The sequence below is a fragment of the Chenopodium quinoa genome, unplaced genomic scaffold (genome assembly GCF_001683475.1).
Source record: "Chenopodium quinoa cultivar QQ74 unplaced genomic scaffold, ASM168347v1, whole genome shotgun sequence".
In the NCBI taxonomy this organism is placed as follows: Eukaryota; Viridiplantae; Streptophyta; class Magnoliopsida; order Caryophyllales; family Amaranthaceae; genus Chenopodium; species Chenopodium quinoa.
The window spans coordinates 5,914,092-5,930,231 of record NW_018743175.1 but is presented as its reverse complement, the minus strand read 5'-3'; the positions used below and the strand labels follow the sequence as shown (position 1 = coordinate 5,930,231).

General features: G+C 33.3%; 3 protein-coding genes across 3 annotated transcripts; all 3 read left to right on the top strand.

Moving 5' to 3' along the window:
- Positions 1-635: 635 nt before the first annotated feature.
- LOC110732764 (putative lipid-binding protein AIR1B) lies at positions 636-1,326 on the top strand. Its single transcript, XM_021912762.1, has one exon. It carries the CDS (start codon positions 704-706, stop codon positions 1,052-1,054), a length of 351 nt encoding a protein of 116 aa, XP_021768454.1. The 5' UTR covers positions 636-703; the 3' UTR covers positions 1,055-1,326.
- A 3,870-nt stretch (positions 1,327-5,196) lies between these two features.
- LOC110732763 (14 kDa proline-rich protein DC2.15-like) lies at positions 5,197-6,419 on the top strand. Its single transcript, XM_021912761.1, has one exon. It carries the CDS (start codon positions 5,578-5,580, stop codon positions 6,070-6,072), a length of 495 nt encoding a protein of 164 aa, XP_021768453.1. The 5' UTR covers positions 5,197-5,577; the 3' UTR covers positions 6,073-6,419.
- A 790-nt stretch (positions 6,420-7,209) lies between these two features.
- Positions 7,210-8,521, top strand: LOC110732762 (36.4 kDa proline-rich protein-like). Its single transcript, XM_021912759.1, has one exon. The coding sequence runs from the start codon at positions 7,318-7,320 to the stop codon at positions 8,323-8,325; it is 1,008 nt and encodes a 335-aa protein (XP_021768451.1). The 5' UTR covers positions 7,210-7,317; the 3' UTR covers positions 8,326-8,521.
- Positions 8,522-16,140: the final 7,619 nt, after the last annotated feature.

Below are 16,140 nucleotides of genomic sequence, written 5' to 3'. Positions count from 1 at the left end.
TAAGAACACTTAATTTAATGTATATTCTTGAATACTAGCTAGCAAAATAATAATTTTATGGAGAGTTTGTTACACTTTCTTTTACCATGAAGATAGTTCATGTCATATTTTGTATTATCATTGCTAAGAAAGCAACAACAATACGAGTAATTTTCAAATTTAATTTGTACAACGAGACCAAATCAAACAACACACGACCTTAACAACTACTTCTAAATTATTGTGAGAATGCTCTTTAAGTCTTTAGTAAATTATAATAGGTAAAATAAGGAATCCTAAAATTTCAAGAATATTGATAAAATCTTAATTCCTCCTCTGTCATAATCTACATCCACTCGATCATTTTACTTTCATCTATTTATTTTTTTATTCGCTTTTGATAAAATAGATCCCACAGCCGCAACACCCTTGAAAAATGGTAGAAATTCAAAGTCAAACCCAATGCATCTTTACAAATTGAATTTGTATGACGTTACATATATCTTGGATTGTGTGCCCTTAACATTGAAAAATTAGTACATATGATGTGTTATTTCTTTATTTTAATTTATATTATGAAATAATAATTATAAATAATTCCATCATGATGCATTAGAGAGCGTATAAATACCCTCCCATCTCTACTTACATTTATATCTTCACAACAAGTAAAATCCTTCTTTCCTTCCTTGTTTTAGCTTATCAAATCAACTGCTAAGCTAGAATGGCTTCAAAGAGCACCAATATGACCATCATTTTCTTTCTCTCTCTAAATCTCCTCCTTTTCTCCTTGGTTTCCGCGACAAACCCTCATTCAACATGCCCTATCGATACCCTTAAACTAAAGGTATGTGCCAATGTGCTCAATGGTTTGCTCGGGGTAATTATTGGAACCCCTCCTAAGCAGCCATGTTGTAGCCTTATTCAAGGCCTTGCTGATCTCGACGCTGCGGTTTGCCTTTGCACTGCCCTTAGAGCTAATGTCTTAGGCATCAACCTCAACGTTCCTCTTTCTCTAAGCTTGCTTCTCAATGCTTGTGGCTGCAACTACCCTTCTGGTTTCACTTGCCCATAAAAACTGCTTGTCAAGCAACCTTATCTTATGCGAAAACGATTTGAATGCGCAACGTTCTATTAGAAAAAAAATTTACGTATGTACTACAATATGTGTGTACTACTATATGTTTGTTTCATATATAAGAAATTATAAAGGAGTGTAATAAATTCTCCTCCTTTGGTGAACGGTTATGGTTTTACGATGTTCTATAGATATATACTTGTAACATATATCATATTGTGGATTTGTGATGTTCATTGATCAGCTATATATATGCTATATTGCGTAATGCACAGGTTTCAATCTATGAGATTGCTGATTGGTCTGATGTTTTTAATTGTGATGATTATATCAACGAGGGGTAAAATTTTAAAATATAACATACATAATTTATTTGTTCACATATAAAGTATCACATACATGAAGTAAAATATAACACTGTACTATGCCTCGTATTATAAGTAGATAGATTTCAATTAGATCAAGAAGTAAAAATTTTAAGAGACAAATGCCATGCTAAAGAGCATTGTTATTAAAATCCTGATTTAAATCTTAAAATCTTACGATTTTACGATTCATATATGTCATATGATTCAATTTACGATTCTACCCGATTTTACATATTTCTCTTAACTAGCGAATCCTTAAAAGTTTAAAGCAGGCCTACATAGTTATTTATAAATATATATTGTCTATTATTGGTTGCTTAATGGGTAAACAATTATTTTCTATTAATAATTGAGTTTCAAACTCATAATTTAAATATATTTAATTAAATTTGGATATGACGTCTTGATTTTACATGTCGGTAGAATCTTACGATTCTACGATTCGATTTTACGATTCGATTCTGAGAGCCCCTTCCGATTCAAAATAGAATCCCGATTTTAATAACTTTGCTAAAGAGTTAGTATTATATACTTATATACTGCAGGTTAAAATATGATTAAGGAAAATTCACTTCATTCCAAATAAAAGGGCACGCAAGAAATTCTGTTTAGGGAGCCATTTCATGTACAAACACAGCTCAATATATGATCAAGTATCAATTTTATAATACTTATCATACTCAAAGATATTGTTGTTATCTTGAAACAAACATATTTTAGGAGATATTGTTGCTAAAATAGGCAGATGAATACTCATCATATTTCAATCAACTTGAATACTCATCATTTGAGTATTTGATTTTGTTGCTAAGTGCTAACAATATCTTATAATGTTTATATTTAAAGTTAGCACTTATCAACAATAACTTAGCAGCAATTTTATAATATCTTGAAACAACACATCAAGACAAACCAAACAAATCTCAAATTGCTATATGATTTTTTCTTATATGTATCAATTTTACAATACTCATCATACTCAAAGATTTTGTATCTTAAAATTAAATAAATCATTCTAAATGAGATCAACAAATACTATTAAAGAATGAAGATAGTATAAATAGTGTTCAATTAGTTCAATCAACTCATGTAATTATAAATTTTAGGAGATAGATAAGTGCAATGTTTATAAGTTATTATATTGGTTAAGAAAGCGCAGGGAATGATGTGAATCGAGTCTCCTTTCTTATAACTATCTTTATTGCTTTACTTAGGTACTATCTTAGTTTTACCTTACTCGTAAATAGGGGTTTTATAAGTGAGTTTTTAATAATATTTTTATTATTTTCTTAGTAGTAGTTATGGGGCTTTGGGCTTCCAAAGTTGTGCTAATTAGGTAGTGGGCTATCTTAGTTCATTAACTAATTATTAGGACTTTAATTTAGTTTGCTTGCGGAGCAAGTAGGGTAGATTTATTTTTCTTATATATACTAGTTGTATGTCAATTATTTTAGGAGGATGTTTTTATGAATTTATTATGAGCTTTTGCTTAAGAGAACTTTGTTAAGATTCAAACTAGTTGTTAACTAGGGTTTTGGGATCATTGCTCCTAAGATCAAACTTAGAAGTCGTTGCCTTCTAAGACTATCCTTCGAATTTCCACCATTAAAATCAGTGAAATTCTTCCATCAAATAAAATCTATAATCTTCCTTCAAATTCTCGCATTAAATTATCATACCTCTGGTGTCTGATAAGTGTAATTTTGAAAGTTGGCCCCAAACAAAAGTGCGGGCGATTGAGAGAGGCAAATAACCGAAAAGAGAGTACATGTGAAAGTGGCTGTGGTGGAAATCAAAATCTCGTTAGTTGCTTGCAAAAGATAAATGTAATATTGATAATAATAAGTTGACAGTTATAATAATTTATAAAATCAGCCAAATGTAGAACTGTTCTGTGATTTGTCTACTAAGACATATCGTTATCAGCAAGATAACTAATTAGACTGTGATCGATAAATAATACTTAGAACAGTACAAGTTTTGAAAATATATACTTGGTATTGCATAGGCCATCATGACAAGAGATTGAGTTTAACATATATTCTTCCGATCTTTTATATTCGTGGCTCACAGCCACAATACAGCTCAATTTCATACAAAGGTCAAAGTCAACACTCGGCCATTTGCATATTTTAGGCCCCAAAAGTTGTCGTAATTCCTGGATTCATGTAAACTCATGCTATACTAGCTACTAAGATGTATGTGATTATAACAATGTAATGCATATACTGTTTAATTTAATTATTACGCTGAGGATTTCTCATGCTTTCATCATCTTAAATTATCTTCAAGAGTTCATATTGTGTTATCATTTCAGAAATTGAAGATTAATATATACTACAGTACAATCATTTCTATATACGTATATTTTTTTTTTACTATAGTATGCAAACTTTATTACATTACTATGGAAAATGGTTTAAGACTTTTTAATCAACTTACCGTACATGCATAAATTCATAACCAATATTATCGCCTTATCAAATGAGCTACATATGTCTTACAAGTATATTGTTTCTGGAATGGGATGGACGTTCAATTAGTGTATCATCTATCTAAGCTAGCTTATATTCTGTACGTCATATGCCGTTCCCCCATTAAGCTGACTAGCTATCTCGGCTTGCTGAGCTTTTGTTGTGTTTGCAGTGCTAGCTACATGTTCCCCATCCTTTGAATAGTTCAGTAAGACCCAATTTTTCGAAAATGTGCAAACACTAAACTACAAATGGATTGGTTAATATATATATGGAAATAGAATCAAGAAGAATATCAAGTAATTGAAGCCACCTCATTTAATAATTTAATGGCATGTGTAGAGACATAAATTAGATCTAACTTTGCTGATGACTTAATTATCAAATTTCAAGAGTTTTATGCTTTTATCAAACTAATACATTATATATATGCCTTAATTATTAATAGTGATTGTTTATGGTAGTCTTGATGGTCATTATTGGGCCTTGTGTGCTAATGAGCTTAAAAAAGTTGCTAGGGCCATTATTGTTTATGGGTTGAACTTGAAATATATTGATACCCAAACACGGATTGGAGTATTTCTTTAAGACTCATACTAATGTGCAGAAAGCACGAATATGAATAGCATTATAATGAAGGGATTTGTATTATTATCCATGCTAGTCTTATTGAATTTCAGATTCTAAGTATTCGTATTTTCCAATAAAAGATTTATCCTTGCATTATAGTATCTTTTGTAGCATGTGTTAACATACAAATCATAGAAATTATCTACAGTAAATTCATACAAACTTATAAAATACCACATCATGTGATGCAAACATTTAATCCAAGGCCAATCAACTAGTGCATGTTGTCTTGTTAAGACGATTAATATTTCAATGTATAGTATGTGTAATTTGCTAAATGATTAGTTGATTACCATAAAAAAAAAAAAAAAAAAAAAAAAAAAAAAAAAAAAAAAAATGTTCAATTTTTTTTTTAATGAAGTTAGTTTAATTCAAAGATTGAATCACTCTCTTTAGCTCCTGATACCATACTCTTCGTAATTATATACTTCACACATGTGTATATTAATATGCAATGATCGAGCTCTACATACTAATAAATTAGTACTTTTGTTAGTCTCTAAATCATTCTCTAGACAATTTAATCATCGCAAAGATCAAATTAAGAATTATTAATAGCTAAACAATAAGCGTATAGATCAGCATCAATAATGGTATTATCTATAATCAATCCTAATCGGAGAGGCATCTAGATCTGTTTACGTGAATCATAACCGTGGGCGTAGAACATACAATGCTACAAGATTCCAAAGATTAAGTACTAAAAAATTACGAGTAAATTATACTCCATATATATTCTAATAGAAGTGCGCACAATTTCTAGAGAAATGCCAAATGACAATTGACAACTTAGTATTTACTATAATGTGATCAAGAATTCCAGCTTGTTGCTCATTGATTGAACCCTCTACACATGGTTACCCTATAAAAATACAAAAAACCCTTCTAATTACCTAATCTAATTATTCCTAAGCTGACCAAAAATCTTCACTATAAAAAGCCTAAACCAACTTCTCTGATTCCCACCACAACCCTCCCAATCAGAAGCCATCTTAATTATATACAAACATTTTCAAAGCTCGCTTATTAGTGATTTCGATCTCCTAAGATGGCTTCAAAAGCATTAGCATCAACTTCCCTCCTACTATGCCTAAACCTTGTGTTCATCACTTTAGTAAGCTCTACATACGTACCTTGCCCTCCGTCACCCAAACCCCCATCAGGCGAGCACGGAGGACACCATGGCGGTCACCACGATGGCCACCATGATGGCCAGCATGGAGGTTACCAAGGAGGAAGTCCATCAACACCAACAACGCCAATAATGCCACCGGCAAGTCAAGCCAAGTGCCCAATGGATGCCCTAAAGTTGGGAGTGTGTGCGAATGTGTTGGGTGACTTGATCCACCTAGTGGTAGGAACCCCACCAAAAACACCATGCTGCCCTCTCATTGGAGGGTTGGTTGACCTTGAGGCCGCAGTTTGCCTATGCACTGCAATTAAGGCTAACATATTGGGCATTAATCTTGATATCCCTCTATCTCTAAGCTTGTTGCTTAACTATTGTGGCAAGAATCTGCCCACTGGCTTCCAATGTCCTTGATTCAAGACATCATAACTTATTCATTTCACGACTTAGCTTGCATTATTATTTGGTAATTTACGTACCATCAAGCTTAATTAGCTTGATTTTAATTAACTTGATTTGTGTAATTTGATGGCCAGAGAATGTTGTTGTCATAAATTATTAATATTTACATTCATGCATGCTTGGTTGTTTGATTTAATCGATTATCGGTGATTCTGTTCTTAATCACCTTCATTATTGATTCCCTGATTGGTGTAATCTCTTTATTTGCATGGTTTATAAAAGTTGAGTTTAATCCTTGGAATAATATTACAACAATATTTAGTCAAAGAAAATAAAGGAGTGGAGGGTCCCCTTCTTGCTCTTCTTTCATGCCTGTATTATTCGTATAATGAAATTTTGGCTTACTTAGGACTATGAATAGTGTAGGAGTTTTCGGTTCACTATTCCCACTTCCCAGTACAAGCATTGGTTATATTTAGCAAAAACAATTACGAATGTGTTTTTTTTTAAAAAAAAAATAATGATAATAAATTGTACTAAGTAAAATTTTGAAATCAATGTTTATGATAATGCAACTTCATTTTTCAAAGTATCATTCCTTGACACTGTACGCAATAATGAAAGTTTAACAAAACACATGTATAAATTATGCATTAACATTAAGAATATCCTCTTCATTCCCTATCTTTTTAGTTGTATTAGTTATGGTACTTATTTATTATTTTTTTTTTTAAAAAAAAAAAAAAAAAGTTATGGTACTTATTAGGATTGCACCATCCAATTATATATGTTGTTCAGTGATACAAATGTTTCGTGTGAAACTCTAGTTTTATAAGTTGCCTGTGTAATATCATAATTAATCATACATATTGCTCAATTATGCTAATTGTCACAATCAAAAAAATTATATTTGCTGAGTAATACAATTACAGTATATAAAACGTTGAAAGCCATGAAACTTCGTGTAATTACAAATCTGAAATCAAAGCTTTAATAATTTATCACGGATTGTAATGTTTTATTAATAAAGCCAAAGTCACGGATTGAAAAGTTGAGCATCGAAGTTATCAAAGCAAAAACAAGAAAGCAACATTCCAAAAGTTGCAGATTATATACCAAAACAAAGTACAGTACATCCATGGATCTAACTTAGCTTGGTTGTCCATAATCAAATTTCGTAGACATTTCCAATTTACTTTCAAATACGTGTTCATTTTTGGATATTATTCTACTACGTGTTTTTACGTACTCATCTGCATGCGATCTCGAGCTTATAGTCACGGGTTCCTCAAATCATTTGACCTATATTATATATTCCCCGAGATATATTCTCCATCATACATCTTCCCATCTTTAGATAATCTTCAAAGTTTAATACAATCCCCAACCATGGGGAAAGCACAATTAACAGCTATGTTTTTTATCTACATGTTTTGCATGCTTATATCTTTGCCTCCCATTTACGCTTGTGGTTATTGTGACAAGCCGAGTCACCCACCTTCCGGCCACACTCCTTCACGTCCTTCTTATCGTCCAAGCCCCTATCCTCGCTCACCACCTCATCATGGAGGAAGTGGTGGTAAGAAACCACCACATCATGGAGGAAGTGGTGGTGGTGGGCCTAAGGTATCACCACCCGTGGTCGTACCACCCATAATCATGCCACCGATCATCATTCCAACTCCTCCTGTTGTTACACCTCCTCCGGTGATAATCACTCCCCCGTCTGTTCCATGTCCTCCAGGTGCTCCTGGGTCTCCTGGAATGCCCGGCCCTCCTGGTACACCTGGAACTCCTGGTAAAGGTGGAGGTGGTGGTAGTCATGGAGGGGGAGGTTATGCTCCACCTGGAAAAGGAGGAGGTGGTGGTGGATCTCCTCCTGGAAAAGGTGGCGGAGGTGGTAAATCCCCTCCTGGACATGGTGGTGGTGGGACCCCACCAGGAACAGGTGGAGGAGGATATGGTCCACCTGGTGGTGGTAGCCCAGGGATAATTCCAAAAACATGTCCAATAGATGCATTAAAACTAGGGCTATGCTTGGACGTTCTAGGAGGTTTGGTGCATATTGGATTAGGAGACCCAGTGAAGAATATGTGCTGTCCAGTTTTACAAGGTTTGCTAGATTTAGAGGCAGCATTATGTCTATGCACAGCAATAAGGCTAAAGCTTCTCAACTTGAACATATACATTCCGCTAGCTCTCACTGTTCTTGCAACATGCGGATTAAATCCTCCATCTGGTTTCAATTGTCCACCTATCTCTTAATTAGATTAAGTTTATCTTGAGGATTCTTACAATTCTTAGGAAATTCAGTATTTTCTACTTCGTATGTGTTGTGTTATCAATCTCCTAATTACTCGGAGAAAAAGTGTGTGTTAAGATATTGTAATGTTTTCTATGTTGTACGTTGGCCTTACTCGGCTTCTATAGTTGCTAGTAGCAGCTTGCTACTTAATTATATAGCTGATTGACCTTTTCTTTTTGTCTGAAAATGCATGATGAAATTAATTTAGTGTACTACAAGTTTCGATCCTTTATTGTTAAATCGATCATCTCGAGTAATTTAATATCTAATTTTGTTACATGTAATCTGTCTATCATGAGACGTTAGTTACATATTGACAGAAGGTTGTAGTAAATTAAAAGAGGTAATATTATGCACATATATATGTCCGACCTGTAGGTATGTCGCTTTGTATGATTAGAAGTTTTGCTACAATATACCCGTAGTTATTTTCACTATGACTACAAACTTAATTTAGACAACTGCAATAAATGCATTAATATATTTATCTTTTGGTAATGTTATAATTGGGGTGATTGATAAAGATATCCTAGCAGTGTTAATAATACACTATACATCCTTTGATCCTAATTTCTATGCAAAGTAAAGAGTATAAGTTACTAATAGAATTATTAGAAAGCGCATGTGCCTAGTGATTATTCCGTAATAATGAGAGAGAAGCAATGGTCCTTTTGTATACCGCTCTGTAAAACTATGTACTTGTAGTATGTACGTACATATATATAGTTTAAAAATTAAGTAGAAAAATTGATTTTTTTTTTATTTATAATTATGAATTAATAAAAAATGAGTGATGTAGAAACATATACTATTATAATTTTTTTTGTGATTTTGTACAATATTATACTTGTATTACAATAGCAATGATGTTTACAATTAGTAAGGATATTAATGTTAAGTCGTGAACAAATCTCTTATAGTTGTCATACACAAAGACTACAAATTCTTAAATGGACCTGGTTCACACTAATTTATTGTGGACCACTAACATTAGAGAAAGTATGGTTGTTTTATTAATAAAAAAAAAGGTCACTATAATTAAAAAAAAGTCACTATATTGAAATAAAAATCATTTTGGTAATATATAGGCCTAAGTGGTTATTTTTGTAATGAAATATTTTATATATTGATCAATATGAATAATAAAAGCCACTAGGTTAAAATTAGGGTAATAGCGTCGTATTTCAAGTTCATAATATTATTAAACATTGTATTAGTTTTAATAAAGGTTACTAGGTTAAATATAAGGTTACTATGTTTAAAATAATGGTCATTATGTTCAATATAAAGTCAGTTGCGTGTGTATAGACCTCGGGTCCACAATAATATTATTGTAGACCAGGTCCATGCAAGTCTTTTTGCACAAAGACGACATGCATAGTATTGAAGAATGACATAAAATATATCAGAGCCAATTACTATAAACCTCAATATACTGCATTCGTATGTTGTTGACATGGTTATGAGATAAACTTTGACCTGTTTAAATTCACAATCATGTTTATCATGCACCCAAAAGTAACATATTGTTCCAAGAAAAGTTAACCTAGTAATTCATGATAAATATAGTACAAAATAATACTTACGTACTTCCTTCATCCTAGTATAATTGAATCGTTTGACTTCTTTTTTACTATACTATTTTTAACCATGGTTTTTAGTCGTAGCTTATCAATTGCAAAATCAAATTTTATCATGAAATAAATACTCCGTATATTATTTGATAGGTATTTACATAAGCATCATAATAACAACTTTATATATTTTTTTGCAAATATTTTATTATATTAAAGTATATTTAAGGTCAATAGAAAAAAAAAAAAACCTAAAGCAATAATGAAAAGAACATGCAATAAAATTTTGCAAATAACCTAAAGCAATAATCGAATAATTTGAACTTAAAGTTCTTGTTATTGGGAATTTATTTTAGCTATTCAAAAAGATACTATTGCCAAACAAGGTATTAAAGTTATTCATAACATGTTATATAAAAACATATTGTCAAACAAGGAATTAAAGTTACCCATTCAATAAAGTCTAAGCTACTATATATTCAACTTCAATCATGGACTTTTCAACTCCGATCCTAGCCTAAAATCTTGCTACTTTGATTTTGACCATTTATCAATGAGCTTAGATTCTGTGTGCACAGTTTAAATTAATTATTATAAAAATGTTTAATTATCTAATTCTTTTTAGGGAGTATTAGGTATTCTCAGTTGATCATTGAATATATAATTGTATAATTCCAGGCTAGGCATAATTGTACCACAAATTTTCTTATACGGTCTGCTGCACGTGCGGCCTGTTATACGAAAAGGGCCCAACCTTCTTTAAGGCCCAAAAAAATAACGGACCCCTTTTCTCTCCCGTTTTTCCGTTATTTTCAAACAATCGTTTGATTTGAATTTCGCAAACTACGCTTTTTAGTTTCCTTCCTCTTTTCCCAAACCGCCATTAATTATGTCACTTCATCCTTTTATTTCCCCTCTGCAATTCTCTCTCTTGTCACTTCTTTCTTTAATTTTCTTCTACAATTTCTTTCTTTCTCTCTCTAAATTATGTTCTCTCTCCTCTAAATTATCTGCTTTTTTCATCTCAATTGTCAAAATTGGTAAAATCAAGAAGGTCGTTTGTACGGGAAAGAAAGGAGTTTCTACATGTTCAGTCGTTGATGATCCAGGTACTTTTGAAACCCTAATTTTTTGCGTTTTCACAATTATTGTTCTTTGTTTACTTGAATTATCTCTAGTTTTTGTTGTTTTGATGATTTTCTTCCTTGTATATGATGTTTATTGTAATTTTTCACGTAATTTTGTTTTGTTGTTGTTTTGTTGTTTGGCTTTTGTCCTCTTTGTTTTTGGTTGTTTCCCTTAGTATTTGCTTCCAACGGAGGGCGTCTGACCCCGATGGTTCGACGCGCCTGTCGACTAGTAAGCTAACGCCTGATGACAGTAACAGAAGTTCTACCATTTTCGAACGGGAGGCAGCTAGATCACGTTGCTAGTGCAATTTTACGCAGCACTTACGCCATACAATTTTACGCTGTATTTTTGTTATGTACGCCAAAAATACCAAAAACGTGACATTTCTAAAAAGCAAGTACAAGAAAATGCCAAACTGTCTATGGGAGCTCTTACGTAAAGCACCACTACGGGATATTTTAAGACGCTTTACGAAAAACATCCAAAACATATGCTTAGGGCAGGCACAAAGCACGATGTGCATGCAGGATGATGCAAAAAACTATCAAAAAAGAAAATAAACTACAAAATGCAAAGCAACTTAAAAGAATTTTGATGATTCGCGCGTTATAACAACTACAAAGCACGGCACAAATGCATAACAACAACGCACAAAACCATTAGAAAAAATCCAAAACGGATCAAAATCCAAGTACCAGTCTTTTAAGTGACCAATATCTGCGCGTAACTCAGTGGGTCGTGCTTGCCAAGCGCGCACAAGTTTTTGAGTTGCGTTGGGCTGTCACGCGCAACTTATAGAGTTGCACGCGACATTTAAATCAGCAAAAACAAATCGCTAGGCGCGATTTTCATTTCGCTCTTTCTTCTTCTTCCTTCGCCATTTTAGACTCATTCTCTCTCTACAAAGCTCGATTTTCGTCACTTTTCGAAGCTAAAGGAAGTAGATCTCGTCTCCTATTCATATTTTCCAAAATCCAATGTAAGTATTTGGTTGTTTTAACTCATTTTTTTGGCCAAAATTGGGAAAGCTCGAACCGAAGAACCCTAAATTTTGAATTTAGGGGGTTTTGATTTGGTCCACTATTCTTGAAATTGTTTGTTCCGTGTTGTTATGCTATGTTTAAGGAGTGTTTTGCAACAAATTTTATGAAAAATGGTTAAGTATTGAACCTTGTATGAGCATGTCTTTCTTCAAATTCGTTCTTTGTATTTTTTATTTTTTTTTTAATTATTTTGGTTCGAATCTGCTGTTTCTTGCTTGCTCACTTGGTTATACTTGTTGATTATGAAGTGAATTATAGTGCTATGCCTACAATTACTTTCATGAATCATGTTTCAAAAATTTTGACTTCAAGAATTGGCGCGAAATGCATTTTATTTTTATTTTTTGCCATTTTCATGTTTCAAAATAATTGTTTGATAGACGATAATTATGTTTTATTCATCTATAAACAGTTAATTCCCAAGATTTATAGAAATAATCTTTAGAATTGTTAGTTGAACTGGTATAGGTTGGCCTTGTGGGTGTTTAAGCTCCCATTTACTGAGTTCAATTGCAGATGTCGTAGCCCCCAAGTATTGGGTGGCATTCGACTTGGTATTATTTTGATGATTCGCGCGTTATAACAACTACAAAGCACGGCACAAATGCATAACAACAACGCACAAAACCATTAGAAAAAATCCAAAACGGATCAAAATCCAAGTACCAGTCTTTTAAGTGACCAATATCTGCGCGTAACTCAGTGGGTCGTGCTGGCCAAGCGCGCACATGTTTTTGAGTTGCGTTGGGCTGTCACGCGCAACTTATAGAGTTGCACGCGACATTTAAATCAGCAAAAACAAATCGCTAGGCGCGATTTTCATTTCGCTCTTTCTTCTTCTTCCTTCGCCATTTTAGACTCATTCTCTCTCTACAAAGCTCGATTTTCGTCACTTTTCGAAGCTAAAGGAAGTAGATCTCGTCTCCTATTCATATTTTCCAAAATCCAATGTAAGTATTTGGTTGTTTTAACTCATTTTTTTGGCCAAAATTGGGAAAGCTCGAACCGAAGAACCCTAAATTTTGAATTTAGGGGGTTTTGATTTGGTCCACTATTCTTGAAATTGTTTGTTCCGTGTTGTTATGCTATGTTTAAGGAGTGTTTTGCAACAAATTTTATGAAAAATGGTTAAGTATTTAACCTTGTATGAGCATGTCTTTCTTCAAATTCGTTCTTTGTATTTTTTATTTTTTTTTAATTATTTTGGTTCGAATCTGCTGTTTCTTGCTTGCTCACTTGGTTATACTTGTTGATTATGAAGTGAATTATAGTGCTATGCCTACAATTACTTTCATGAATCATGTTTCAAAAATTTTGACTTCAAGAAATGGCGCGAAATGCATTTTATTTTTATTTTTTGCCATTTTCATGTTTCAAAATAATTGTTTGATAGACGATAATTATGTTTTATTCATCTATAAACAGTTAATTCCCAAGATTTATAGAAATAATCTTTAGAATTGTTAGTTGAACTGGTATAGGTTGGCCTTGTGGGTGTTTAAGCTCCCATTTACTCAGTTCAATTGCAGATGTCGTAGCCCCCAAGTATTGGGTGGCATTCGACTTGGTATTATTTTGATGATTCGCGCGTTATAACAACTACAAAGCACGGCACAAATGCATAACAACAACGCACAAAACCATTAGAAAAAATCCAAAACGGATCAAAATCCAAGTACCAGTCTTTTAAGTGACCAATATCTGCGCGTAACTCAGTGGGTCGTGCTGGCCAAGCGCGCACAAGTTTTTGAGTTGCGTTGGCTGTCACGCGCAACTTATAGAGTTGCACGCGACATTTAAATCAGCAAAAACAAATCGCTAGGCGCGATTTTCATTTCCCTCTTTCTTCTTCTTCCTTCGCCATTTTAGACTCATTCTCTCTCTACAAAGCTCGATTTTCGTCACTTTTCGAAGCTAAAGGAAGTAGATCTCGTCTCCTATTCATATTTTCCAAAATCCAATGTAAGTATTTGGTTGTTTTAACTCATTTTTTTTGGCCAAAATTGGGAAAGCTCGAACCGAAGAACCCTAAATTTTGAATTTAGGGGGTTTTGATTTGGTCCACTATTCTTGAAATTGTTTGTTCCGTGTTGTTATTCTATGTTTAAGGAGTGTTTTGCAACAAATTTTATGAAAAATGGTTAAGTATTGAACCTTGTATGAGCATGTCTTTCTTCAAATTCGTTCTTTGTATTTTTTATTATTTTTTAATTATTTTGGTTCGAATCTGCTGTTTCTTGCTTGCTCACTTGGTTATACTTGTTGATTATGAAGTGAATTATAGTGCTATGCCTACAATTACTTTCATGAATCATATTTCAAAAATTTTGACTTCAAGAAATGGCGCGAAATGCATTTTATTTTTATTTTTTGCCATTTTCATGTTTCAAAATAATTGTTTGATAGACGATAATTATGTTTTATTCATCTGTAAACAGTTAATTCCCAAGATTTATAGAAATAATCTTTAGAATTGTTAGTTGAACTGGTATAGGTTGGCCTTGTGGGTGTTTAAGCTCCCATTTACTCAGTTCAATTGCAGATGTCGTAGCCCCCAAGTATTGGGTGGCATTCGACTTGGTATTATTTTGATGATTCGCGCGTTATAACAACTACAAAGCACGGCACAAATGCATAACAACAACGCACAAAACCATTAGAAAAAATCCAAAACGGATCAAAATCCAAGTACCAGTCTTTTAAGTGACAAATATCTGCGCGTAACTCAGTGGGTCGTGCTGGCCAAGCGCGCACATGTTTTTGAGTTGCGTTGGGCTGTCACGCGCAACTTATAGAGTTGCACGCGACATTTAAATCAGCAAAAACAAATCGCTAGGCGCGATTTTCATTTCGCTCTTTCTTCTTCTTCCTTCGCCATTTTAGACTCATTCTCTCTCTACAAAGCTCGATTTTCGTCACTTTTCGAAGCTAAAGGAAGTAGATCTCGTCTCCTATTCATATTTTCCAAAATCCAATGTAAGTATTTGGTTGTTTTAACTCATTTTTTTGGCCAAAATTGGGAAAGCTCGAACCGAAGAACCCTAAATTTTGAATTTAGGGGGTTTTGATTTGGTCCACTATTCTTGAAATTGTTTGTTCCGTGTTGTTATTCTATGTTTAAGGAGTGTTTTGCAACAAATTTTATGAAAAATGGTTAAGTATTTAACCTTGTATGAGCATGTCTTTCTTCAAATTCGTTCTTTGTATTTTTTATTATTTTTTAATTATTTTGGTTCGAATCTGCTGTTTCTTGCTTGCTCACTTGGTTATACTTGTTGATTATGAAGTGAATTATAGTGCTATGCCTACAATTACTTTCATGAATCATGTTTCAAAAATTTTGACTTCAAGAAATGGCGCGAAATGCATTTTATTTTTATTTTTTGCCATTTTCATGTTTCAAAATAATTGTTTGATAGACGATAATTATGTTTTATTCATCTATAAACAGTTAATTCCCAAGATTTATAGAAATAATCTTTAGAATTGTTAGTTGAACGTGTATAGGTTGGCCTTGTGGGTGTTTAAGCTCCCATTTACTGAGTTCAATTGCAGATGTCGTAGCCCCCAAGTATTGGGTGGCATTCGACTTGGTATTATTTTGATGATTCGCGCGTTATAACAACTACAAAGCACGGCACAAATGCATAACAACAACGCACAAAACCATTAGAAAAAATCCAAAACGGATCAAAATCCAAGTACCAGTCTTTTAAGTGACCAATATCTGCGCGTAACTCAGTGGGTCGTGCTGGCCAAGCGCGCACAAGTTTTTGAGTTGCGTTGGCTGTCACGCGCAACTTATAGAGTTGCACGCGACATTTAAATCAGCAAAAACAAATCGCTAGGCGCGATTTTCATTTCCCTCTTTCTTTTTCTTCCTTCGCCATTTTAGACTCATTCTCTCTCTACAAAGCTCGATTTTCGTCACTTTTCGAAGCTAAAGGAAGTAGATCTCGTCTCCTATTCATATTTTCCAAAATCCAATGTAAGTATTTGGTTGTTTTAACTCATTTTTTTGGCCAAA